Source organism: Pteronotus mesoamericanus, unplaced genomic scaffold, assembly GCF_021234165.1.
Source record: "Pteronotus mesoamericanus isolate MK-2021 breed Mesoamerican mustached bat unplaced genomic scaffold, CSHL_Meso_final scaffold_54, whole genome shotgun sequence".
Classification (NCBI taxonomy): Eukaryota; Metazoa; Chordata; class Mammalia; order Chiroptera; family Mormoopidae; genus Pteronotus; species Pteronotus mesoamericanus.
The window spans coordinates 66,682,648-66,710,198 of NW_026555321.1; the positions used below are offsets into that span (position 1 = coordinate 66,682,648).

General features: G+C 38.3%; 1 protein-coding gene across 1 annotated transcript in view; it reads right to left on the reverse strand.

Moving 5' to 3' along the window:
- Positions 1 to 25,231, reverse strand: part of ZBTB10 (zinc finger and BTB domain containing 10) — a 30,272-nt gene extending 5,041 nt beyond the window's left edge. The window contains exons 1-5 of the mRNA XM_054595744.1: positions 24,244 to 25,231; positions 17,632 to 18,520; positions 5,594 to 5,698; positions 460 to 636; positions 87 to 259 (exon numbers count right to left, since the gene is read on the reverse strand). Coding sequence (XP_054451719.1) covers positions 87 to 259; positions 460 to 636; positions 5,594 to 5,698; positions 17,632 to 18,520; positions 24,244 to 25,194 — 2,295 coding nt within the window. The 5' untranslated portion in view covers positions 25,195 to 25,231. The remainder of the gene's footprint in view (positions 1 to 86; positions 260 to 459; positions 637 to 5,593; positions 5,699 to 17,631; positions 18,521 to 24,243) is intronic.
- Between the last annotated feature and the right edge of the window lie 2,320 nt (positions 25,232 to 27,551).

The following is a 27,551-nucleotide window of genomic DNA, read 5'->3' on the forward strand; positions in this document are numbered from 1 at the left end:
CAACTTTCTTTAAAATTGCAGGTCACAGTGTTAAAATACCTTCAACATTATCGACATAAACATCAATTACATTTAAAGTTACTTACCAAGGAATGTCTTTTTACATGCTCTCTGCGAGTAAACAGTTTTCCACAAATATCACAGCTAAAGGATCTGACTCCCGTATGAATGAGCAAATGCCTTTTTAGTGTTCGTCTGTACTTGGCTACATAGGTACAATGAGGGCATTTTAACTTGTTCATGTTTAGAGATGATTCACCTTTAAGAATTAAAAAAACACACACAATAAGCACTTACATATAAACAGAAAACTTGTTATCAATAGCTTACCTATTCCTGAAAACAGGGTCTGCTACAGGGCTACTGCTCTTGATTTTTTTTTAAATGTAGAATATGGAAGCTTTTTAATTGTTAAGCATTTTAAATAATTCTAGAGATGTTTAGTTGACTAATACTTGCCATTTTCCCAAGTTTCTTGTTTTGGCCAAGATTCAGGCAATAATCCATACTTGAAATCGTTTGAAGCACCTGGTATCAATCCATACTTGAAATCGTTTGAAGTACCTGGTAGCAATCCATACTTGAAATCACTTGATGGGCCAGGCATTAGGCCATACTTGAAATCATGTGAAGTACCTAATACAATTGAAAAGTTATTTTGATGTAATAATGGTTAAAGATATGTCTCTTGCTAGAATAAAAAAATACAGTAACTATACGAGCATTTTGATAGAGAAGCTTAATATAAAATAAAAAAAAAACTCTACATTTTAGTCTGAAACTGAGATGTCTTCATTCTTTATTATCCTAATTATTACATCCTAACTGGCAAGCATCTTAAACAGAAGACAATTAAGTTTAAAATAAAATTCAACCACAGGAAAAATTCAATGAAATACATCTCAATTTTATTAATGGTGTGTGGAGACCACATGAAACTACTCCTTTAAATGTTAAATTTCAAATATATTCAAAACAGAGCTCTGTCTTAACAGTTGCTATTCTTGACTATTTTATCATTTGAGAACATCACCTCCAGGCCCAGCTGTGGAACAGGATAGTCTTCTTTTGTCCCCAAAACAACCAGTCTTATTTTAAGACTAATTGGTAAAGAAAAAGGTATTAAGGATGAAAAATACAAACGCGAGTAAATTGCAAGTGTGAAGTTCTTGATTATTAGTCTATTGTTTGTGGTTGCAGACACATTGGGGCAAGGTAACTGAATGCCCATTTAAGTCTTCATCAAAACCTCTTTCTAAATCCATCCTCTTAAATGGAAATCCAGAAGGTAGAATCAAAATAGAATAGTTGAAGTCCCTTAGGGAATTTGTACCTGAGGATCTTCAGGATCTTCAGACTAGCTAAAGTAGGAATTATCTCCTGTGCACTTAATTCCACCTTGAGTATTCCTTGTATCTGGGAATTCTTTAGCAATGTGAATCCACAATCCTCCATGGTTATTGCCACCCTGCTCCAACTGACCATCAACCCTTGCCTCTGGATTATTTTTAACAGCCATCAGTTTATCTGCCTTCCTGGGGTTTTGTTCAACACAATCATCATCATATTCTTTTTTAAATTTTAAGTCGGAGGCTGGCACTATGCTCAAAAGCTTACAAGGACTGTCCATCTCACTCATAGTAAAAGCCAAAGACTTCCAATACCCTACAAAGCCTTACCTGACCTAGCTCTTGCTTCCGTCCACCTCCTGGGTGCTCTTTCCAACCACACTGCTCTCTCTGCTGTCCCTCTGTGGTAAGATGGCTCCTACTTCAAGGCCTTGCACTCACTCTCACCTCTGCCTGAATACTCCTTTCCAGGCTCAATTTTCCTTCCACAGACACCATGGTTTTGATAAAAGAATACTTGCCAAAAATGAGTTTTCTAAGAATTAATTTCCCTATTATCTACTTGCCAGATATTAGGTTGGTCAAAAAGTTCGTCGAGTTTTTTCCATACGATGGCTCTAGTACTGTTCAGTTGTCTTATTTTTTTGGAACAAAAACCCAAAATGGTCTTTTTGGCCAACTCAATATATTGTCTCTCTTAAAAATTAAAAGAACTTAAGACTTCTTTGGTGACAGTATCAATACCCAACATTGCAAAAAGGTCCCTCAGGTATTTAAAAATCGCACTTCATTAATATTAACATAAATTATTTTGTACTTGAAAAACCACTTTTTTACTGTTAGGAAAGCCGTTTCATAACCAAAAAACAAAGGGGAAAAGAAAAAAGGAAAGCTCTCTGAACCCATAATTAATATAATTTAACTATACCGTGGTTTTCAGAATCCTAAAGTGAGTCACCATATCTGTATCTGTGGGATGGTATAGATCATCTTCACATTTCTGAAGTCTGAGCTTTGTGATTCATAGTTCTTATCCAAATCAATGCAAAACCAAGTAAGCTCTAATGGAGCAAGGACTGTGCCTGTCTTACCTTTGATTTCTAATGTCAAGTATACACCCTTTAGTTATTTGTTGAGTACATGTATCTGGCAAATGCTAACAGGTACAAGGTATTTTTGACTTGCTCAAAATACTTAAAATATTACAGTAAGAAATCATGTTAGATATGCCAGTATCCTCAACTAAATATTATTCACTACATAAAAGAATAGACGTAGAATAGCCCTAAAACAATATATGAATTGATACTCTAAGAGTCGGAATTTAAAAATTTTTTAAAAGATTTTATTATTTATTTTTAGACAGAGGGGAAAGTAAAGAGAAAGGGAGAGAAACATCAATGTGTGGCTGCCTCTCATGCACCCCCTACTGGGGACCTGGCTGGCAATCCAGGCATGTGCCCTGACTGGGAATCGAACCATTGACCCTTTGGTTCACAGGCCGGCACTCAATCCACTGAGCCACACCAGCCAGGGGAAAATTAAAAATTTTTAATAGCTTGCAATTCTATGTTTCTAAATAACTTGCAGTAAAGATACAATAAAAAGCGTTCATGATAATAGGCAAGAGAACATTCTGAAATTCAAAATAATTCAAATTAAGAAAGCTTTATCCCAAGCTTCTGTCATCTCTCCAAATTTAGAACCAGTAGAGCTATCCTCCTGTAGGAAACACAAGAGCAGCTTGAAGAAAGGTATTCCTTTGTAATTCAATACACTGAAGAATCATTAAGGTCACTAAAGATCTACCTCAAAACTGTGCTTACTGTTCAATAATATCCTTCTAAGTACATTATTCCATAATGGCAAACTAAAAAGAAAGCAATATTTTTAAAGTCAAAGTTGTAATAAAGGCTGATCTCAGTTGCAAAAATTCCAGTGAATCAAAGTGTCACCTAAAGAGAAGTGACTGAATCAAGGTTTTGGTTTTTTTTTGAGAATGAGATAAATTGTATAGACCAATACCCACTAAAAATATGCATGTGCAAATTTAAAAATTTACATATCAATTCACATAGCCCAACTGAATCCATCCATTCTTGAAATAGATTTATAAACCAAAGCAAGGGCAATAAAATATTCCTGTACTTGGTAATAATTCTCTGCACAAACAAAGTTTTCAAAGTTCAACCCATCTGATTTGTAAACTGCTCATTTCAAAACCTTTTTGTAAATTCTTTTCAACAGTTAGGAAAAACCACCTTATTGCATAGAAACTGGACTTGGCTTTACATTCTTAATGTACTTTTACTTTTCCTCAAGACATGAACTTACTCTCTTTAAGCTGAATTTTCTTTTACTGCTTAAGTCATTAATGTATATCTGGTAAATTATGACCAAACTTTTGTTAGACTGCATACAGTAAATTGAAACACACACTTGGTACACTACGGGATTGTTGTGCTTTGGTTTCAGTTGGAAACAAGGTTTGATGTAGATGGCTTAATTCTGTTCAGTGTATACTGTAATCAGAAGCCCAACAGCTTTCTGTAAGAATGGCCCCTAGTTGTCCCCCCCTCTATCAAATTTTAAAAGAATTTCAAAGCTACAGGAATTTAAACAGTGAACATCCCTGTCCCTTTATATATATTCAGCAAATATAACTTTTGTCCCATGTGCTATATGTCTACATACACACCCTTTTCCCATCTATTTGTAAACAACACACACCCATCCATGAACCCTAAACCCAGCACGTATCTTTTATAACTTTCTCCTAAACAGTACCTTTATCATATTCAAGAAAATTTAAAATTATTTAATGACTATCATTTAGCCAATATAACATACTTAAATATCCAAAATGCCCCTTTAGTCATTATTTCAACCCATGATGTAATCAAGATTGACACGGTGCATTCACTTGATCTTCTTCAATCTGGTGGTTCCTCTGTTTCTTTCCTGGCACTAATATGTTAGAATCCAGACCAGCTGGATTTGTGCTGATTTGTCTGATTTTCCCGCATGATTAGATCAGGGTGAAACATTTTGGCAAGAGTGCCACATAGATGATGCTGTGTGCCAGCTCATGTATCCTGTCAGAAGGCACATTATTTCAGTTTCTTTTACTACGAGTACTAAGTTTAATCACTTGGTTATAGTCATGTTCATCAGATCTCTTTATTGTAAAGATATCTTTTCCTCTTTGTAATTGGAAGTTACTGAGGCCATGTGAATATCCCATTACAACCACCTTTCACTCAATCATCATGTAAGCCCATCAACAGTGGTTTATCATCCAGTGATGATCTTGAATTATTTCCTGTGGGTATTGCAAAATAGGTATTTTTACAATTCCATCATTATTTTGTATTTATTAGCTTTGCATTCTTCTGTAAAGAAAGCTTTTTCAATTTCTAACTTACTCATAATGTACTCATGTAATTCTTGGAATATTCATGGATTCTTTGTCCTCACTTGCAGGCTGCTTCCCCCAAAGTACAGTTGATAGAGATCCAATGGTACCTTGGTACTTGTTGTTAAGTCATTCTGGAACTTGTGATGAGTGTGGAAACCAATGAGTACGAAACTAATTCAATGAGTGATGAAGCATTTTCTCTTGTGGGACGGCATCTTGACTCATACAAGTTCTAGCAAGTGCAAGGAGTCCCTAACAAGTGCTGAGTGCTGAAACACTTTTTTTTTTAGTCAAAATGCAATGCGTACAGGGTGTGATTTGTTCTGAAGTCAACGAGTACTGAGGTATGACTACATCACTATTTAAAATTAATATTTCTGTAGCCATCAGCAATCATACTATTATTTTACATCAAAGCTAATTCAAATACATTAATCATTCTGATAATTACCATTCTCATTCCATCTATGTATTAGCAGAAAGCCACCATAATTACTTTTGCTATTTCAGAGTTTTAAAATGTCCTCCAAAACAAGAAACACATTATCTATTTGTACTTATTAGGCTTCCAAAGTCTATCATAATCATAGCCACCACAGATGAAAAGATTTACATATAATATTCTTGTTTTTTCCCTTGGTATTGAATTTATTGGGGTGACACTGGTTAACAAGACTCCCCTTTAAAAACAAACAAACAAAAAAAGACAAGACGACTCTCCTTTAAGGAAAAGTAACTGCAGCAGGTCCTTAATAAACATGTACACAAAAACTTCTTAGTCTTCAAATCCTCTTGGATGTACTTTTAAAATTCCTACGGTACCTACCAACATCACCTCCATCTTGACCCAAGCTGGTTTCAGTGAGTAAGTTTGCATTCACATTCACATTCCTATCACAGTCTGGCCCTGAGAGTAGAGCACCATCCAGATCTGAAAAGGAGATGGATGATAATCTGTTATTTACAACCACACCATAGCCATCACCCAAAACACCATCCCCTTTTGGAATTGTTTCTTAGGCAGGCATAGAGAGGCTATCTCCAAGTACTGAATACCTACTTTATGCTACAAGGCACAGAAGCATAAGACATGATTTCAACCACAAGAACAAATGCATATTCAACATTAAGTATAGTGTACCAGATAGGAATGAACTTTAGAGCCATGGTGAATTGGTACTCTAGCCAGGGAACCCTAGAAGAGAACCAGTTCTGGAGGGGATAGCAGGTTTAGGAAGTTTAGTTATGAACTTACTGAGTATCACATACTTAAGAAAAAGGTTTAATAATCTGTTTGGGGTGGAAATGGTGTGTTAAAAGATAAACTCTAGGTATTCGGTTGGCCAAAAAGTTCGTTTGGTTTTTTTCTGTAAAATGGCTCTAGTAGTGCTTAGTTGTCTTTAACTTCATTTGAAACAATTTTGTTACATTGTATCATGACACCTGTCCTATCAGCATGACCTAAAAATTTACCAAAACTGGTGAATTTTTGTGCAGCCATTTTAATATTGAGGATAGAAGAAGCTATGCAACACTTTTGGCATATTATGCATTATTATTTCAAGAAGAGTAAAAACCTAACTGAAACACATAGAAGATTTGCGCAGTGTATGGAGAAGGTGCTGTGACTGATCAAGTATGTCAAAAGTGGTTTGCCAAGTTTCTTGATACTGTCGGCATTTTGGCCAAACTCTTTGCTGTGGGGCTGTCTTTGCATTGGAAGATGTTTAGCAGCACCCCTAGCCTCTATCCACTGGAAGGCAATAGTGGGAGATACTGGATTTTGCCGTGTATAATGATTACATACCATGGGTAATCCCATATATAATGTGCACAGAAACATGGGTGTGCATTATACATGGCAAAAATACAGTGGCCGGCATACTCAAAATATAAATCAATAGTTATTGGTGAAAATAAAAAATGTGTCTCTTATTTTACAGAAAAAAACTAAACAGGCTTTTTGGCCAACCCAATACTTCTCAGGACCAGCTCTGCCACTTCAAAACTGAAGCAGGTTGTTTTGCATCTGTGACTGAGAATTACTACACTGGTCCCTGGTGTAGTCCCTAAAGCAGCAGCAATACTTTCTGGCCCCATCCCAGACCTACTCAGATATTCTGGAGGTGGGGCCCAGCAAATCTGTATTTTAATAAGCCCTCTAAGTGATTCTGATGCTTACTAAAGATTTAGGGCTGTTTTATTATAAAAGTGGGGTAAATACCAGGCCAAGAGCTAAGCACTTTTCATTTACTATTATTGAGATAAATGAGAAGTGCTTGTTAGCTCTTTGCCTGGTATATAGCAAACACTCAAGAATTTAACTAATATTTTTTTTCATTTAAGCTTCCAAGTGGAGAAATTTAGTACCAAAGGCTACAGATTTGGTGTTTGAGCTGTTGACAAAAATGTTTGATTTGTTAGACTGTACATTGTAAATAAAGCCATGGGAGTAAACAGATGAGACCTTGAGGAAAAGACAGTAACAAAAATATTGAAGAATCCTAGCATTTAATAAGCTACAGAAGGGTATAAAAAGACATAAGGAGAAGTATTTCAAGTAGTCCACTGTGACAATGCTGTCAAGAATTCAAGACGAGGCCTGAAATATGCATTACTTTCATTTCATCTAAGAAAATAGAGCACCTTGGTGGACTGGTGGGGTAAACAGCAAAGAGTAAGAGTGGCCTGTGTTGTGAATAAAAAACAATGAATTATGAGATACAACACAATCTGAGAAATTTGGCCATAAAGAAGAATGACAAATAGAGAAGAAAATTTTTTTAAAGGTGAAAGTAATAAACATATTTAGATGCTGAAAGGACAAGTCACTAACGAGGAGAAGTTAAAAGGTATTGAAAAAATACCACAAAAAGAAGTGATCTAATTTGTAAGATTCCTAGAGTTCTGTCTGCAAAGAAAATCTGTTTAGAGAAAAGTCTGAAGACAGGCACTTAGGACATCTCAGCCGAGCGGTTCTTACTTTCTGTGTCAGGTAGAATGTGAGATTACTGCTTAGAGGAAATGTACTGGAAGTCAGGAGGATGACTGGGAAGTTCACGGACAGAAATAGACACAGACTCCTTTACCTGTTCCTTCAGAGCAGAGACACTGTTTAGGTTTTATGTTCCCAGTATTTATTAAAATGCATGACAAATAAAAAGCTTTGCAACAAATGTTGAGTGCTGTCTTAAATGTTCTGCCCTCTGCAACCTGTATTACTAGTTTAGCTTTAATTAATAGTATTTGAAGAATAACTTCTCAGTTTTCTGGTACACAATAACAGTAAAACACTCATAGCTGAAAATAATCGACTGAAATTCAGTAGCTTTGTTTTCCTATAAAAAAAGTTAAATATATTTCAATAATCAAAAATAAAATTCAAATCATTATCCAAACAATTTTACTAGGTTTCTCAATGTCTTTTTAAAAAGTCATTCTAAAGTGTAGTTTTTTTAGAGGACACTTCTTAAAATTCTCCTAGGTGGGTTTATAAATATAGGGTGTTTCTATTTATGCAACATTCTATAGTGATTTGTTAAAGGCTTTCCTCTGCTGGTTCTTAAAATAGGCAGGGGTGTCCAACCCCGTGGCCCAACACAAAATCATATATTCACTTAAAACCCTTTTTTGCTCATCAGTTACACAAAAACATCAGTGTTTGTGTACATAATGTGTGGGCCGAGACAACTCTTCTTCCAGTGTGGCCCAGAGCTGCCAAAAGGTTGGACACCCCACTCACCCCTCCTACCCCATTTCTAAAGTATTAGAATTTAAGTACAGAACACCTCACCCTAAAAGCTTAATAGATGGCAAATATATTTTTTCTGTGTACAATATTTCCTCTCAAAACAAAATCATAGCCATGCTATAGATACTAAATTTCTTCTGAGAGTACCAACTACTTAGTTCTTGATATCAACAACAAACGTCAATACAAGTGAGCTCTTCCAGGCTGATAATTAGCTTTCGTATACAGCATGCTTTAACTCAGGAACCAATACATCATATCACTGCTGTACCTTATTTGAAAATAGCCACACTGCCTAGCAACTCATTCTTCAGCACTTTTGTTGATATGAGCAAGAGAGAAGCTGGGCAACCAACTACTCACTTGATAAAAGAATGCATTTGCTTCGCCGGGAAGCAAAAGCAGTAAAACTGTTGCTCGTCATCTTTTCTCTAAAATTTTAACATTAAAAAATAAACTCTAACATACTAGCTTTTTAAACATTCATATCTTTGCTATGGAAATCTTTCACTTCACCTAAACTTAGCCAAAAGAGCTAAGATCTCTCTACAAATGATACACCTTTTTGAAGAACCATTTAAACAGTTTCAAGAGATTAACAGCTCTTTCTGAATGGCAGCAGGTATTATATGTGCTATGTAACATCATTCAAATCAAAGCTAAATAATAAGCCATGTATAAATTTCTTCTATTTTTACAAATGTCTCTCTCCGATGAACAGGTAATAGCAGATCCCTGTCCAAAACTAGACACAAACAAAAAACCAGATATTATGCATCAAACAGTAAGTCTTTTTGTATATGCTTTCTCATTCAAACTTTACATGTTTATGTAACAATAGTAAGAACATACTTATTCTCAAGTGTATGAGGAAACCAAGGTAAGCTAGAGGAAGAGAGCTGCATTGCTTATTAACTGTATTACACTGCCTCCTGATAGTGTATTATGAGCATCAAATGTGTGGCTTGGGCATACAGCAAGCAATCAAAAAAAGGGGGAGGGGTTTAATTTGCAACGCTGGAAATGAAAGTGCAGAAGTATATTCATCTTAAACTTAATTTCCTAGTGATACTTGATATACTTTTCTGCTAAATGAGCAAAAATAAACCTTACCTTTATCCTGCTAAACCAGCAATCACTTTACTAACCTTTTCTTTATTTAATAAAACCATCTCAAAATCTTAAGCGGACCTCAGATTTGAGCTATCATCGTTCTTTACAGTAATACATTTTTGTCTATGATTAAAGCCACCTCCTCAGAATACATTTAAAATAAATTCCTATTAACCATATACTACATTTTTAAAACATGACCTCTTGCTCATGGGTTTTTAAAAAATCTGATTAACAAGCAATGGAAAGAGAATGTTTTTATAGACGAGCAGAGATTATTTTCTCTTCTTCACTGCAATCAATATTTTCCTCATTCAGTGGAGTATATTCAGTTGCAATATTACTATACAAAGCACCCTGAATTTCTAGAGCAGCCTAGAGACACAACAAAAAGTAGTTTCCCTTCACCCAGAAGCCTGCTGACAGTAAGTGACTACTCTCTTTTAGACTAGGCTTACTGTTTCTTTGCACTACTCAAATAAGGCTGTTAGTTCTTCCATGACGAGGCCTTAACGGGGCTCCCCAGGTCACTCCCCACTCTATGAATAACACCCTTCAAATGTTTTTCTGTTCATGGCAAATATAAACAGATCGAATCTCTAGTTAAAACCTTTCATTGTCTCAGTCTGTAAAGTAACATTCACAATTTATTACCACGTTAAACAGAAATCAGTTTGGCCCTAACCTAGTCACCCAACTTCACCTCCCCGCAATACCCCCTTCTATTCTTTTAACCACTATTCCAACTTCTTGTTACCTTGCGGTTGGTGAATGCCCTCCTCCCTGTCCTTGCAAATTCCAACACACAAAGAGCCAACCGAACTGTTACTCCTCCAGGAACCTTCCCACCTCTTCTGAGCAGCTGTGCCCCTGCCACATTTCTTACTGAACACTTATCACAATGTCCTGGGTAACAGAGCCACTCCATCGTGAAGAAGTGCTCAGTGTTACATCAACAATTATCTGGCACGTTACTTAGTTTCTTGGGATTTTAAATAAAAATTTTATTACCAAATGTCCTCTTATATTATGATGTGGAAAACTACTCTGGAGTTCCAGAAATGTAATATTTGGTTATAACACAACTTTTCTGGAGAGTACAGCTTTGAAAATTTGAAACTGTGGTCAACCCAGAATATTAAAACCATGTCAGAAATCAAATGTTCAGTATTATAAAAACTTAAGGTTTGATATTTTAGAAGTTTAGATAACTTAATACCCTTAGCAGGTAGAAATCATAAAAATGCTTTTCTATCTGATCCACACAAAACTTCTTCAGCATCCAGACTTAATGTAGACACAGTCTGTTTCCTCTGGGGTTCTAACTTACAGGTTAGTACAGCCATCTCTGGGGTCAAATACAACAGACTGAATGAAGGAAAAGAATACAAGGCAGAGTAAAAGTAATAAAAGGGAAAAAAAGATTATAAAATAGTATTACTAGTATTCTTTTAAGATTAAATATTGAAGATTCTTAGGAATTAGTGTATTTTATAGCCTAGTAACTGGTGACTATGAGCATCAGGCCTCCAAACTACCATTTAAAACCCGATTATTAACAGTTTCTAAAGAAAAATTACTTAGCATTATCACTTGTAACTCATACTTTATAATACATTCAACCAAAAAGGATGCCAGAAGGGTAGGGCAGAACATCTGGAATCCTTAGAGTAAGAAAACTCACCCAAGATCCAGGCCCACAATCTGTTACCTGAAACAGGGTAAGACACAGAATACAAAAATTTCAGATTTTAGAAAAGTAATTAACTACAACACTCCCAGTGGAGTCTACCTACGGTAGCATCCTGTAATCAAACAGTATTTCTGCAACAACACAGATATTCATATTTAAAGAAATAAGTAAAGAATATAAATAGCTGGTTTTGCTGTGGACTGAGTATCAGGTTTTGTTACCAAAATGATTAAGAAAAATCTTTGGGAAGTTTTTACAGCTTTCAAGATTTCAGAATTATGACCTTTCTTCCTTCCTTTCCGTTAGAGACATTATGTAGGATAACACTCATTGCTAGTTAGGTGGCAAAACAAAGTCCAAAGCGCAAGCCTCATGGTTTCTAAACATTTTAAATAGGAAAAGTATGTGGCATGGGCAAAATATTAGAAGTCTCTAATCAGATGGCAATTTTTCAGAATGGTAAAAATGTTTAATAATTTTAAAAATATCATTCAGAAAGCATTTTAATGATAAAATGTAAAAAGGAACTTAAATTATAGAAATATTTATGCCTAAATTTTTTCCCAAAGTGTCCTCATATACTGCTATTTTTAATCAGTACAAATCTGTATCATTTTAATGATAAAATGATTTAATGATATAAATCTGTATCATTTTAAAGATAAAACGATTTAATGATTCTGCAGCATATGAAAGCAATACCAAATACCACCCAAAACACAGCAGAGCACAAGTGCTAGTTAGCAGATAAGTAATTTAAAAGTTTATTGTAATTAGAACTATTAATGAAACATCAAGTATGTGCTGCATTAGGGTATCTTAAAGATACTGTGTCAGCATTCTTTCCTCAAAAGTGTTTACTAAATACTCAAATTATATGCTTTGGGCCAAAAGGCAATTATAAAAATTAAAAATGTAAAACCACCTTGCATCTGAGTATTTGTAAGGAATTAAGAAAAACTCAATCATTAGTATTGAATTCGATCAGCTTTTATTAAGGATAAAAATAAATTATATAATCTACTGCTGCATTTACTAGAGAACACTTTTGAGGAAATTGTCCATTATACTTGTTGGTGTCAACGCTACAAAACCACCACACTGGAGAAATTCCTTTCAGAATTCAGTGCCAGAAAAGTCTGTCATCCTGCAGAACTGCTGTTTCCCCCTTTTGGAAAAAAAAGCTACTTAGACAATATGACATTTTAGAAAAGGCAAAATATAGAGATATCAAAGGACCAGTAGTTGTCAGGAGTTTGAGGACAGGAAGGGCGGGGAGGGATAAAATAGGTGGAACATGGGAATTTTAGGGCAATGAAACTATTCTTTATGATACTGTAATAGTAGAAACATGACGTTAGGCCTTTTTCAAAACCCTCAGACCTCTACAACACAGAGAGTGACCCTTAATTTAAACTGTGGACAACATATTAATAATAATTCATCAATGTTGGGTTTATTAAATATATCAGACTGGGTGCAGGGGAAGGAAGGAAAGCACATACCTGCTCGATTTTTCTGTAAATCTAAAACTACTCCAAAAAAAAGGTCTATTAATTAAAAAACAAAAAGAAAAGCTGTTCAGTACAGGTGTAACACCTAGTTTTATTGCGCTTCACAGGTGTTGCATTTTTTTTTTACAAACTGAAGGCAGAACCTCCTCCAGCAAGATTATGACTTGCTTTTTTGAGTTGCTCTGGAACCCAACCCACAATATGTCTGAGATGTGCCTGGATCTTAGAACCAATTAAAAGCTTAATTAGGGCAACCATATTAACACACTCTTGACTAGTACACTGAAGTTAAATTTTATTTGCATTTTGCTTATTTGTTTCTTGTGAATCATTTCACAATCTTTGTTCAAAACAAAGTCTGTATGCATACATAAATAAAATGTACACATACATGCAGACTAGTTTCTTACAATGGGTGCAACCTGCTATCATGACTAGTATAAATAGAAAGTCTAGATTCAGAAAAACATGTTCCCCGAGCTGAGAGTATCAAAAGACCAAAAATGGGATGCATATTCAGATTTGTACTGATTAAAAATAGCAGTATATGAGTACACTTTGGGAAAAAATTTAGGCATAAATATTTCTATAATTTAAGTTCTTACTTTTTTATCTACTTTATTTGCCTGAAATTTGTTTTCTGGTTGTAAATCAGCAAAACAAGGACTTAAAATTTTTACATTACCAAAGCAACTGACACCTTTTTATCCTTTTATTACCCAAAATTTAGTTTTTCCTGTTGGTTTTAATTATCCTATAAATCCCAATAAAAGAGTAAAATGCAAATTAGTTTCTAACCTTCCCTGAGTTGTACTTGCAAGTATCCTCATACATCAAATGATTTAAATCTCAGTAGTAAGTCAAATTACAGATATGCTAGTTTAAGATTTTAAAAAAATACCATCTGAATAAAATCCCTGATATTTTGGGGTGTATCTTTCTATCTCAACATCTCACATTTCTTTGAGGCATCCAAACACGAGCTTCAATGCTATGTGGTAAAAAGACATTATTTAGAGCTTTGTTTTACGAACTGTAAGCTTAAGAATTTGGGGATGTCACATTTCCTACAGGGATCCAGATATCCAAATATGCCAAGCACTGCTTAGAGAATAAGTGAAGAATTCACAACTCTCCAGACATTTAGGTATAGAAACTTTAATTTGTTTAAAAGCATTTATTTCACTGAAAACTTTCACTATTTTCTCAATAAATGGAAATTAAAGTATAATCAAAATGATGTGGGGTTCATAAACATGTTTAAAATTTTAAGAGGGACTCATTTTTTGAAAGACTGAGTCCACTAGTTTATTAGTGGGCAAGATTTAAATGTGAGACAGTCCCAAACAAATCATGAAACCTGCCTCTATTATCTACTGGTCAAATGACCTTGATAAAGGCCTTAACCTTGGTAAATACAGACCCACTGTGTTCTATACTGGTCAGAAGTTGCCTGTAGAGTTTTAGTCAACTCTGTCCACCAAAATTTCCAGGTGAAACAAGCCACGTCATGTCTATGACCAAGAAATCCACAAGGTGGGAGGTAGAGCACTTAGCCTAGGAGACTTCAGGGCAATTTTTTAAATGCCTAATATCTGAAGGTAGCTTAGAGGTTAAAGGTTAGGCTCAGATTACACTACGCAAAATGGCAGAATTAGGAAGTTAAAGTGAAGCAAATTTTGGCTCAATATAAAATAGATTCCTCATAATCATAGACATCCTATATTGGAATAACTGCTTTAAAAAGAATCCTTTTTAGTTTTCAAACAGAAGGTCAAGTTGAAGCTATATGACCATTTTATCTAGAACTTGGTGTAAAGTACGCTGCACTGGAAAACTGGTTTTAAATAACTTCAACAGTCTCCAAACTTTAAGGTGGATTAAAATGATGATAGTTGTGCTTTTTACGTCTGCCATTTAACTTTCCTAATAATCTTATTATGTACCATAAAGATGAGAAAACTGAGGGCAAGAGTTAACTTAATTTGATCATGACCACAAAGTTGGTAAGTAGAAAAGTGCACTTTCAAATCCTGAATCTATTTCTGCTCTTTCCTCTCTATTAGTGGATTTCAACCTTGGCTCACAGGACAGTAACTTGTATAGCTTATAAATATCTCACCATCCAGGCCACATCCCAGACCAATTAAACTGAAAACCCAATGGAGAGACCCAAGGAAGTTCCCAAGTGATGGCAGCATACAGGCACGAATAACACCCACTGCTCTGATACCAGGGGTTAGAAATAAAGCTTTATTGGAACACACCCATTTTCATTTGTTTACACATAGATGAATGCTTTCATGCTACAATGGCAGTTAAGTAACTGACCTGATGACCAAAACCAAAACCAGAAATTTTACTGTTTGGCCCTTTACAGTAAAAATTTGCCAACTCCTGGCTCTGTATCAATTATGTCCTAACCATAATACTCTCATAAGACCCATTTTACACCACTAAATGAAGTTGGATTTAGAGGCACTAAAAAGTTGTTTAAAAAAAAAAACCAAACCAAAACACAGAACTGCTGGAATGTAGTACAAGTTGCTGATACAAATTTGTGAGTTAATCAATGTTCAGATACCAAAGTGATACCAACAACATAATATAATTAAGAGATTTAAGAGATAAATTGCAAGCATATTTGACTACCAAAAATTAATACCTTACCTAGAGATGCCAAAGATAACTGCTGCCGATGTTATTTTGTTTGAAGTATGCACTGTGGGTCAATATTAGTGCTTTCCTTTTCTTGGATCACTCCAATTTTATGTGGGATTAATTTTAAGAATGGGTCTAGCTCTGATTAGTTTTGGCAATCAGCTACCACCCAGAAAATCCTCTTATTCTTTGAATTGTGTGTGTACATTTATGTATTTAAAAAAACACTAGGGTTCCCATCATGCTATTAAACAATCCATGACACAAAAAACAACATAACTCTACATTATGGGAATTGCTTCAAGATCTTCTATATTAAAAAATAAAGCCAATATAAAGTGCTGCTACTTTAAACAAACTCCCTCTGAGGTCTTTATAGGTAAAGACTTTTCTTGATAAGTATGGTGGAAAAGAGAGCAAACAGTTTTATTATACATACATTTTGATTTTCAAATAAGTAAAATTTTTACTGATGAAAACCAAACCTAAACCTAAAAAGCCACAGGAGCCATTTCATAGGATTGCTATGACATTTTGCCCTTTTCCCAAAGGGAAAAGGAAATAAAAACAGTAATTCTTTTTAACAGAAAGTACTCCCTCCTCAGATGATGACCATTTTGGAAATCAGACACTGAACAGATAGAGCTTTAGGGCAAAGCAAGCATTAAGTCATATATGCTAGTGGTAGAAAAGTGCAGGTTCTGTATAGAAAACTTCAGCCCACCTGGCTGCTTCTTCAAATAAGTTAGACACAGGCAATTAAATTAAATTACATTAAAGAAAAGTTTCAACCCATTTATACTCTAAAACAATGCCCCTTCACTCCATTTTTAAAATACCCACACAACAAACGTAATATGCTAAAATTCCTGTACGTATTCTTTCGGGGATATATTAGTAAGCCTCAGAGACCTCTCTTAACTAATAAAAATGAGGTGAAGTGAGACAAAATATTCCAGCTTCTGTAAAATTTATTGTGAGAACAATAGTTCTAATCAAATTAAAATAATCCCATTACCATTTGCAAAATTCTATAAACTCTTGCAAATGTTTAATTTACCCCCCCCAAAATGAAGAGTAAATGATGTAAACTAGGTCTCAAAAATATTCTGAAATGACAAACTACATATTACAACTAAAGAGTTTATTTTTCCCAGCACTGAGTGCAAAAAATGTGAGCACAGACCTCTTCCCAAAAGTGGCCAGGGTGACCTCTGAAAATGGTTGGTTCTTCACTTGACCCAGAAACGCCACACAATCATGAAAATCAAGAGGTTCAAATATTGTGTTCACTTTAAGAGTATCTATGAAACTTCCCAGGGCATCTCAGGTATGAATATTCAAAAAGTCACCAAGCATCTGAAGGATACCACTTTTCAGAAGCAATGTGTGCCATTCATATTGTTGCAATGGTGGATGGAGTTGGTAGGTGTGTCCAGGCCAAACAGTGGGACTGGACAAGGGTAGGTGGCCTAAGAGTGCGGAATTTTTGCTGCACATGCTTAAAAATGGCAGAGGGTAATGGCGAAACTAAAGGCTTAGATGGTGATTCTCCAGTCATTGTGCACATCCAGGTGAACAAAATTCCCAAAATGCAGTGAACTTATAGAACTCATGGGCGGATTAACCCACACTTGAGCTCTCCCTGCCACAATGAGATGACCCTTACTGAAATGAGCAGACTGTTCCTTAACTAGAAGAGGAGGTTGTACAGAAGAAAAAGATATCCAGAAAAAAACTGAAGAAACAAAAGCTTGTGGCCCAGAAGCTGGTTAAGCATAAAAACGAATAAAAGTATTACTTTAAAAAAAAGTGAGCAGAGTCTAAAGATCAGGAAAGTCAAAGAATTATACATCAAGTGGAGTCCACATGCCATACCACAATATAGGCAAATGCCCGATTATTAATACAAGCCTTTAAGAAACCTACATATACATGCCTAGAGAAAAAAAACTAAGACACCAAAATTTGGTGTTTGAATAATTTTTCTCCTACTTCTATTTTATGTATTAAATTTAGTATTACTTAAGTATATTACTTTTATAATTAAAAAAAATTAAACGTATAATTCAGCATTATATCCAACCAGAATTAGAATGAAACTGAAATACCTTTGTATGTACAATATTTACCTGGTTCTTCCTTAATGAATGACAAATCTTCTTCTGGATAGGCAACAGATGGCTGCATCACTGAGCAATCTTCTACATTTGTTTCATTATTAGGTGGAATATTATAAATAAATCTCTTTGTAGTTTGGTTTTTCCTTCTTGTTTTGCCAGTTTCTTGAATTCCTTGGGAGCCCATATTATTCCAAATAAACACTTTTGTTTGACCTTGGGCTTCATTTTCAGCCAATTCAGGTGAACTATCCTGGACCCAACTACTGTCATTCATTTGGTAGTTTTCTATTTGGCCCTCGTCGACATTACAGCTATCATTTTCAATTTTTACATTACTTGCCAAATTGGTAAGATTCCGTGTTGCCCAAAAACTGGCAATTTTTTGATCCCGTGATGAAGACAGACCATCTCTATTAACTGGTTTTCTATTATTATAGTCCACAACTACAGACTCTGGGGCTTCTGATTTAATGCTTATATTTAAGGCATCTTTAATGAAATTTCGGCAAGTTTGAACAACTTCACTCATTTGAAGATAGCTGGCCACGGTCATTACTTCAATGGCATTTTGGCTTGTGAGCACCAGGTTACCAGAGTACAAGAAGTCCAAGATGACTGAAAAACCTTGAACTGCAGCAATATCTAAATGGGTAGTATTGTTTTGGTTAGGGCTTTCTTTGTTTGAAAAGCAATATAAAGTCTTAAAGAAACGGCTGCCTGCAACCAGGATGTTCTTATGAGCTTTAAAGATTTTTCCGCTCACCACAATGCTGACATCACAAAGAATACCTTTCTTTCTCTGTTCATTTAGTTGTCGAAGAAGTTGATAGCAATAAGAGTTCTCATTTGGCCTACTATTAAAGTCACAGTATCCCTCTTCTGAAGGTATTTCTGATTCCTGTAAGTGAATGGAAAACATTAATATTAAATTTTATTTATTTTAAAGCCTCCAAACCAAGAAAAACAAGTATTATCATCATCATCAATATAACTTTTTAAAGAGGACTAATCAAATATATTCATCCCTCAGTATCCATAGGGTTGGGTTCCAAGACCCCCACCAATACCAAAACCCACAGGTCCTCGAGTCCCTCATGTAAAACGGGTAGTAATTGCATACAACTTACACATATCCTTGCACATCCTTCTGTGTACTTTATAAGTCATCTCTAGGTCACTTATAATACCCAATACAATTTAATCGATGCTGTGTAAATAGGTGTTATGCTGTGTTGTTTAGGGAATAATGACAAGAAAAAAGTCTGTAGATCTTCAGAACAGGCACAACCATAGTAGGCCCTGATCAGTGTGTGTTGGCAACAAAGTAATGGCTGGGTGTTTTTTTTAACATTTTTGATCCACAGTTGGTTGAACTGGTGGATGCAGAACCTGCATATAACAGAAGGCCAACTGTATACTAATGTTAGTAATCATTATGAAGTGTTCACAATCCAAATGCTGAGAGAAAAGAGTGAACAGCTTGGTGTAAGTCATTGCTATTATAAGAGAGAAACATCTAAATGAGGATCAGCAAGATTTCACTTACAGAATAACATGCACCATGCTATTCTTTTTAAATATAAAATAAGGATGTGAATTAAGAATTATTTAAAATTAAAATAAACTATGGCAGCACAGGATGAAATGTCTAAATCAACGAATTAGCATTTATAAGAACTAATTCAAGTTTCACATTAAGCAGTTAGATACTTTAAGAAGGAGGTAGCTATGTCTAACTGTAGCAGTCATTTTAGGCTACAGTCACAGTGTTCTAAATTTCCTGGGCTACTCCCAAGTTCTGAAATTCTCTGCCATTATCAGACCAAATGTCCCAATTTTAAAAAATAACTCAGGAAAAAACCTATTCACCAATATATTTGCCCATTCTATTTTAACAAAAACTATACAAATCAAGCACAACAATTCAACCACTATTTTTTCTCATTACTGTTGTATGAGACTAGTAATGTTCCCTGCTTCTATAAGCAACACTAGCAATTTCTCAGGCTGCTGACTAGAGCACTGAGCTGTGTTTTGGAATACCTATTAAGGATGCCCTTTGCAATGAAGGCTTTGTAAGTCAAGAGTGTGTGTGGGTGAAACAGAGCTAAATGGCCAAAATAATCTGTCAAACCAAGTAATAAATTCTTAGTATTAAAGACAAAAAGGTTATCACTACTGGGCAATACTCTTAAAGTACTGAAGAATATGACTAGAGGGTTATGAGAGCAAATAGGAGGTATATCTAATCCAGTTTTTTCAGATGTTGGAAAGATACTCTTTGGAGGAAACATTTGAGCAGAGCCTTAAAGGATGCAAGAGTAAGATGGAAGGATACACGTTCTAAGCAAATCAGACAGTCTGAGGAAAACAAAAAACAAGATGGCCTACAGTATCCTCACAATTCCAGATTTATGAAAGAACTTCAAGGTGATACCAAAAAAACCCCTCAAGATATGCAAATATGCACTTATAAATCAAAGGAGACTGGAATCCCCAACAAGATTAAGAACACTGCTATAGGTGCCTTATGGAGTTTTAGAAGTAGAGTGATCTGATTGGATTAGCAGAAGAGATGACTGTGGCAGCAAAGTGGAGGATTAATATCGGGGAACTAAGACGAGATAATCTGACCAGGGGAAGCTACTGTTATTAGTGCAATATACTTGTGATAAGCAAGGACTTTAACTAGGGAAGATGGATAATTTAATAGAGGGAGAGGTACAGTAAGGTGGAGTTGGGGAATCGGGGAGAAAAAGAACCACAGGGTCTTCAGCATTCTAGCCTGGAGAGTTAGATAATGCCATCAGTTTGTAGAGAAATCTACACCACCATTCCGGGAAGAGTGGCAGAGATAACTTCAGTTGCAAACAGTGAGCTCATCTGTAGTCAATCTATAAATAAGAACGTGCTATTTAGCTAAAAATCAACAAGTAGTTAGTATTTACTTCCCTACCCAGAATCATTATCCTCTTTCAATAAATTACAGAATCAAACACAATGAATGTCAGAACCCATATAAATATTATTCTACAAAACGATGAGCCATATTTTGCCAAATCAAAGAAGACTGGCAGATATGTTTCACCTTTGCTTTATTTGATGACCTCAACATATTTTAATTAGTGATTTCAATCAGACCACTGATCTGAATTCAGTATTTACTTTCTGTAAAAGTTAAATAAATTTATAATAATAATACATCTGAGTACATGTGCCAGAGTTTAGTAAACTGTGAAGTTGACTGAATGTGTGAGTTAGGCTATGGAAATTTCACAAGTGGATAGAAAATGACCTGAACCAAGATACAATGGTAATCACTGTTATTAAAGCAATTTTAAAGTCCTTTAGGCCAAATGGTCAAATCCTGCATGAGCTAATTTTTGAACTTGATTCTATGAAGATACATTAGTTGTTCAAAATAAAAACTATGTGCTATCCCTTACATCTGGGGTCCACAACCTTTTTGGCACCAGGGACTAGTTTCACAGAAGACAATTTTTCCACAGATAGGGGCGTGATAGTTTCGGGATGGTATTACATTCAAGCTCACCACCTCCTCTGTGGTCGAGTTTCTAACATGGGGGCCTGGAGGTTGGGAACCCCTGCCTTACATCCTGTACTCACACATCCTTATAAAAGACATAGGGATCTCTGAAACAGAAGGCTCAGAGCAGCTTCTGAAAGCTTATTTGCAGACTCCTCCATGAGGAGTCCTTACCAACCTACATCCAATTAACAAAAGAATATCAAACTTTTTAATAGGGGGCTATTATGATTTGGTCACCACCATAGAATTAATGAGAAAGAGCTTTTCTTACTTATAGAAAAGTAACTGTTAGCCTTAGTGACATACTAAGATTTGGCCAAATTCCTCCCCCAAAACAGGCTTCCTTAAAACTGAGAGAGAGGCAGAGAGGGGGCGGGGGGGGGGGCGGGGGGAGAGTGCGCAATAAAGGGAGTGAACTACCCCAGGTTCAAACTGAATTCTTGCCTAAAGAACTCCAAAACTCTCAATATTTTTAAGACAGAAGAAAGTTAATGTAAGGTATTTTTTATAAAGCTGAGAAAAATTGCATGTAAGATAATAAAGTCTTAAAATGTTCAAATAACTGGATGATCAGTCTCTGAAGGTATGAAAAAGGGAGCTAGTTTGCTCTCTAGAATCAGAGTGATTCCACCAGATAAAGTGGCTTCCAAGCTGATCAAACTGGTAACAATGACAAGGGGGATACTAGGCCACAAAAAAAGCATCTTGTTACGCTTATCTGCAAATAAAATAAGAACGATGATTAAAAAAAAAAAAGAGCTATCATTTACTGAGTGATTATGTGATTATGCATATATACTTTGCATACTAGAAGTTTTGCCTGCCAAGAAAGAGGATGGGACTCAGGTCCTCCTAACCTTAAACCCAAAAATGCTCTTACAGACTGGGTTATACTGCCTCCTACAGATATCAGAGACTGCAGAACAATAGAAAAAAAATGAATTCCTGCCCACAGAAATATGTCAGTTCTTGAACCTGTCACTCACACTAACAAAGAGAAATGTAGATGGTACCTGCAAGGTATGCAAAACAGCAAAGTAACACCCCAAACTAATGGGAGCTAGAATTAAAACAGAGAAATGATTAGGATCAATTCAGAGTAGAAACATCCAAAATCAAATGAAGGGAACCAATATATAGCCTCAGATAAACTAAGCTGTTCCCCTCAGCCTAGTGAAAGAATGTCCCAAGAGAAAGATGGAGTTGCAAATAAGGTCTATAAAAGGGGAGCTTCAAGGAAGCAAAGGGGATAAGAGGGGAGGGATAATTCAGAGATTGAGTTTAATAATGGTTTTACCTAGAAATGAATTCCCTGATCCAGATACATGCCTGGGGGAAGGATGCATGCACCATACCAAGTCTGTCATAAGGTGATCCAACTAATTCCCCTTCCTCTAATTTCAGATTCACTAAGCAGCTAATTACAATTTGCATTCTCATTAAGCTTTGCCTACAAGGAGAGACTATGCTGATAAGAGGAATAGCTGATCCATTGTATATTATGAATCTTCATTCTAATTGTCTTTTTAAATTTTTCTAAACAACCAATCTATCTTTATTTAGAAAAGTCCACTTTTCATTTTCACAAGTCACTCAGCCCTATCATTTTACTAATTAACTTCAGAAATACATTACTTAACCCTTTAAAGACTCAGACTCCTATAAAATGAGGGCAAAATTACTATTTTGTAGAGTTAAGGTAAATGGGTGCTTGCATACGGAAGACAAGGAAATGTTAGTACCATTTCACTCCATTGCCCAAGCTCACAAAGCTGGTAATTGCAGAAAGCTGAGATCTGAACCCAGATTTACTCCAAAACCCATTCTTTTCCCATTACAACATTCCTTACAGGCTCTAGTCTCAGTTATCACCAAGGGCTCTAAGACTCAGGACAATTTACTTAACCTTTCTGGGCCTCATATCTTTAAGTAACGTTCCCTCCAGAGCTTAGGCAGCTAAAATTTGGGCAAAAAGTATTGCCACTGTCCACTGGGAAAAATAAACCTATGCTTTGAAGTTTAGCCTGAACTTCTGAGAAGCTTCTGGGCTACTGGGTTATTAGATACTGCCCAATTAATTCCAGTATAAGTGGTTTGAACAGCAAGATCACACCAATAATGAGAAGGACTAATACCTGCAAGTCGACTTTCTAAACCAAGAACTGGCTACCAGTACAAAAGAATGAATTCCAGCAACCACCAAAAGTTGTCCCAAAGTCTTAAAGAACTGATCAACCTCTGCTTGGCTTGAAAGGGGATTATCAAAACGGTAGACTACTATCTCCAGAATGGAAATACTAAAACAAAAAAGAATAACGTGCAGCTTACTTGTTTTGCAAATAAGGACTTGGTTTCAAGAAGTTTGGTTAATATATTCTCTAACAATCCAAATCAACTTTTGAAAAGGAGGGACTGTACAAAAATCTGAACACAGAAATCTGGGTAGAAGGAAACAATAATTTACCAAAAGCAAAGTTCAATAAGAAGTTCGACAGAGATGAATTTAGTAAAATTATTCACAAAATAAAGGAGTGTTAAGCAAATAGTTTCCACTACATTTACATATTACTCTCATATTTCAAATTATTCTGACCTGATAAAAAGAATATTCTCGGCTGGCTATTTCCCTAAAAGGGGTAGAGTCAAATGCTAAGAAAACTGTTTAATTCATTCTTCAAAAAGTTGCCTGATTTGACTTCCACCAGCGTCCTAGAAGATTATGAACCTAAGGAGATTTTTAAAAATCACAGGCAATAACATTTCCCGCAAAGTCAACCTTTTAGGGTTAAAACCTTCAACCTTGTTGTACTAAGTTTTGTTTTTGATTCAATCTGATAGCCAAAGAAATCTGAGTCATTAAAAAAAAAATTCAGCGCTACGATTAGTAGATTGTCATTCCCTCTCCCTCTCAACACACAACTTCTGAAAACTTGTTCCCAGGCTAACCTCCCACGCAGAAATTGCGAACCACACTTCTCCAGACGGCAACGATGCTTCAAGGAAAGCAGCTTTCTAAGCCGGCAGATCTTTCGGTAAAGGATCTGACAAAGTAGAAGCAGAATATACTGTACCTGGGCGTTGGCTTCGTGGAGTTTGTGCTCGGCAGAGACGTGGTGCCTCAGGAGGAGGGTTTTCTTGTAGTTGCGAGTCCCTCGCGACAGCTCGTCGTGCCCCACTGGTGGAAGGTCCCCGCTGCTGCCGTCCTCAGGAGTCTTCTGGCACCAGCCGCAAGACATCAGGCCGGTATCCTTGCAATACCGCAGCCAAGGGAAATCTTTGAGCCAGGCGGTCTGGAAGGAGCACTGGAGCTTCTGCATCAGAGACTTGGGCCGCGCGAGCGGGAAGTGCTGGACAGTCTCGCCATCGCCGGCCCCCACGCCGCCGCCCTCCGCTTCGTCCCCGCCATCGCCGCCCGACCGTCTGCCGCTGCAGCCGCCTTCCGCACCGCTGCCGTCCCCCAGGCTCGCCCCCTCCTCCTCGTCCTCGGTGCTGTCGCTCAGGGACGCGCCGTCCGGCATCAGGTCCTTCCCCTCCAGTGCGTCCAGCTCCAGCTCTACCGCCGCTGGCCCTCGCCCATTGAAATGCCGCGGGGGCCACGCCGGGGGGTCGGGCCGGCCGCGGCTGCTGCCATTGTTGCCAAGACCCCCGCCACCGCCGCGGAAGGCCAGAGTCCGACGGTTCCTCTCCGCTAGCAGGGGGCCCCCCGCTCCGCCGCCCAGCGAACTGGGGCCGCCCGCGTCTGGGGGCAGCGGCGGCTCCTGGGCTTCCTCGGCGGCCGCGCCGGCGGAGGCCTCCGGGTCCTGGGGCTCCGGGCCCTCCAATTCCACTTCCTCGTCCGCCCCCCGCCCGTTGAGCTGTTGCGGCGCGGGCAGCGGGAGCTGTCGCGGTGGGGGCTGTTGGGGCCAAGCTGAGGCCTCCCCGCTGGCGTTATTGTTCGCGGAGCCGCCGCCGCCGCTGCCGCCGGTGAGCAGACCGCCTCCTCGGAACGCCAGTGTCCTGCGGTTCATCTCGCTGAACGACATGGCGCGCGCCGCCGCCGCCGCCGCCCGGTGCCCGGCTAGCTCCTGCCTCGGGCCGCGTCCCGCGCGCTCCCCGCGTTCCGGTCTCGCGGAGCCCGACCTCGCCCTCCCACCCGGCCCGCGCGTCCGCCGCCGCCGGGCCGCTGCCTCCGGCCGCCTCCGCGTCCTGCGCCCCCGCCCCGCCGCGCTCCGGGCCGCGTCCCGCGCGGAGAAGGGGGCGGCGGGGAGGCGAGGAGCGGGCGGGCGCGTGCGGCCTTGGAAGTTGGGGCGGAGTACGGGCGCCCCTCGCCGTCCCTCCGGACGCCGCGCCGACCCTCCGAGCCGAGAGCCTACCCGGCGCGCCGCCTGCGGACTCCGCCGCCGCCGGTTCCGAGGCACTGAGGGCGCGAGGCTCGTTACAGCGCCGGGCTCCGCCACATAACGCCCGACAATGAAGCCGGCGGAGCGTTTCCGTCCGACCAGGCCCCGGCGGAGGTCGAATGGCAAATGAACAACGGACCGTGCGCCCACAATGCACCGGGGTAGCAGCCACCGCTGGAGGGGGAAAGGGTGGGGGCCGGGCGGGGAGGGGGCTGGGCTTGGGGCCGGGCCGCTGGGGTGGGGGCTCCGGGGACCCGGGCGGGGGGCGGGGGCGGCGGCGGCGGCGGGAAAGGCGGGTAGGCGGGGGGCCGGGGGCCGGGGGCTGGGGGCCGGGCGGGGGGGACTCGGGGCTGCGCGGCGGGCCGGGGTCTCGGGAGGGGCGGGCGTGTGCGGCCGGGGCCGGGCTCCGCGGGGACAGACAGCTGGCGAGTGTCAGGGGCTGGCCGCCTCCCCGCTGCCCGCACACACCTACCCGCGCCCGGGTCGCTCATTTTCCTTCTTTTGCCACGCGTTCACCTGGGACTTGGAAAATGACTGTGGGAGCGGTGGGAGCGGCGCTCCGGCCGTGTCATTTGCTGGGGGCGGGTGACGGCGCCCGAGGAAGTGAACTTATTTTATTTTGCTTCTTGACAAAGGCTGGCCCGGGCGGTGCCTTTCGCTCGTGGAGGCTCCAGCTACGGACACCTCCCGCTGCGACGCTTCGTGTAAGCCAGGCAGCACCTTGGGCCCCGGGCGACAATCGTTTCACTGAAAATGCACCGCCCCGAGTGTCTTACTGCTGTGATGAAATGGAAATTTAAATAAAAGGTCGAACACGTGCGTTCGCTGGGAAGTATTGACAGGGGTGTTACATCACCAGCAGCCAATCAGATAACTGCAGTGGTGTTTATACTTCTACAACCACCTTGTGAGTATTACACTGTCATAACGTTATAAATATTAGGCAGGGTTTTCCCCAGGAGCGGGGAGGAGTCTGCTCAGACGGACGTCGTGTGGGACTCTGATCACTGTTCTAACACAAGAATCCATTTCTAAGACTTTTACATTTTAACCTGACAATGCATATGAAAGTTAGAGTTATTAGAAAAATAGATTGAACTGGAAATGAAACTCATAACCTTAATCGAGTTTTTCAGAAAAAGATTTTATAATTAGAGTCCTCATACTGATATTTAAATTTTTAATATGCTAACTTCAGCAAATTCTGAAATGTTTAGACCCATTTTACTACTTTATATGTGAAAACTCAAGATACTTTTAATCAAAGCTATTTCAGGTAAAAATGTTCTCAAACTATAGAAGGGCTTTTTACTCTTTTAAGAAATATATTAAAAATTTAATTACAAGCATAAAATATGTTCAAGATAATTATTGAGTGGACAAAGGATATTTATAGAGGTTTAATCTGTATATTAATGGAAACTTGTACATGTTCTATAAAGAGCATGCGTTACAATTTTTAGGCACTCTGGTTTTATAATTCTGTTCTCTTAAGAAGTTTCTATTTTTAAAATAACAGTACTTAAAGCTTTGAATATATAATGTGGAACATGAAATATGGTATGTTTTTCAAGATTAACTTTAAAAAACAGATTTTCTTGCACATTGTATTATAAAATACCACTTATCTGCATATTTTTTAATGGACTGCACACATGCATGCAGAGTCAGACTCTACTATAGATTGTATAGATCTACTCAAAGCAGTTTGCACATAATTCACTGTAACTTTACTATCTATATAATACATGAAATGTAATTTTAATGTAAAAAATGATGCTAATAACTTGCCACAAAAAGTTTGGCTTTGGATTTTTTCCCCCAATAATGATTTTGTTGTCTCCTGACCACCAGTGATCATCAGCCTGAAATTCCAATATAGGTCTTCAGATTGGTACAGTTTATGGGTTTTGTTTGTTGTTTTTTTTTAATTCTGCTTTGTTTCAGTAGTTGGAAAGTTTAGGGTAGTAGAATCTCCGACGTGGTTGACCTAATTTGTG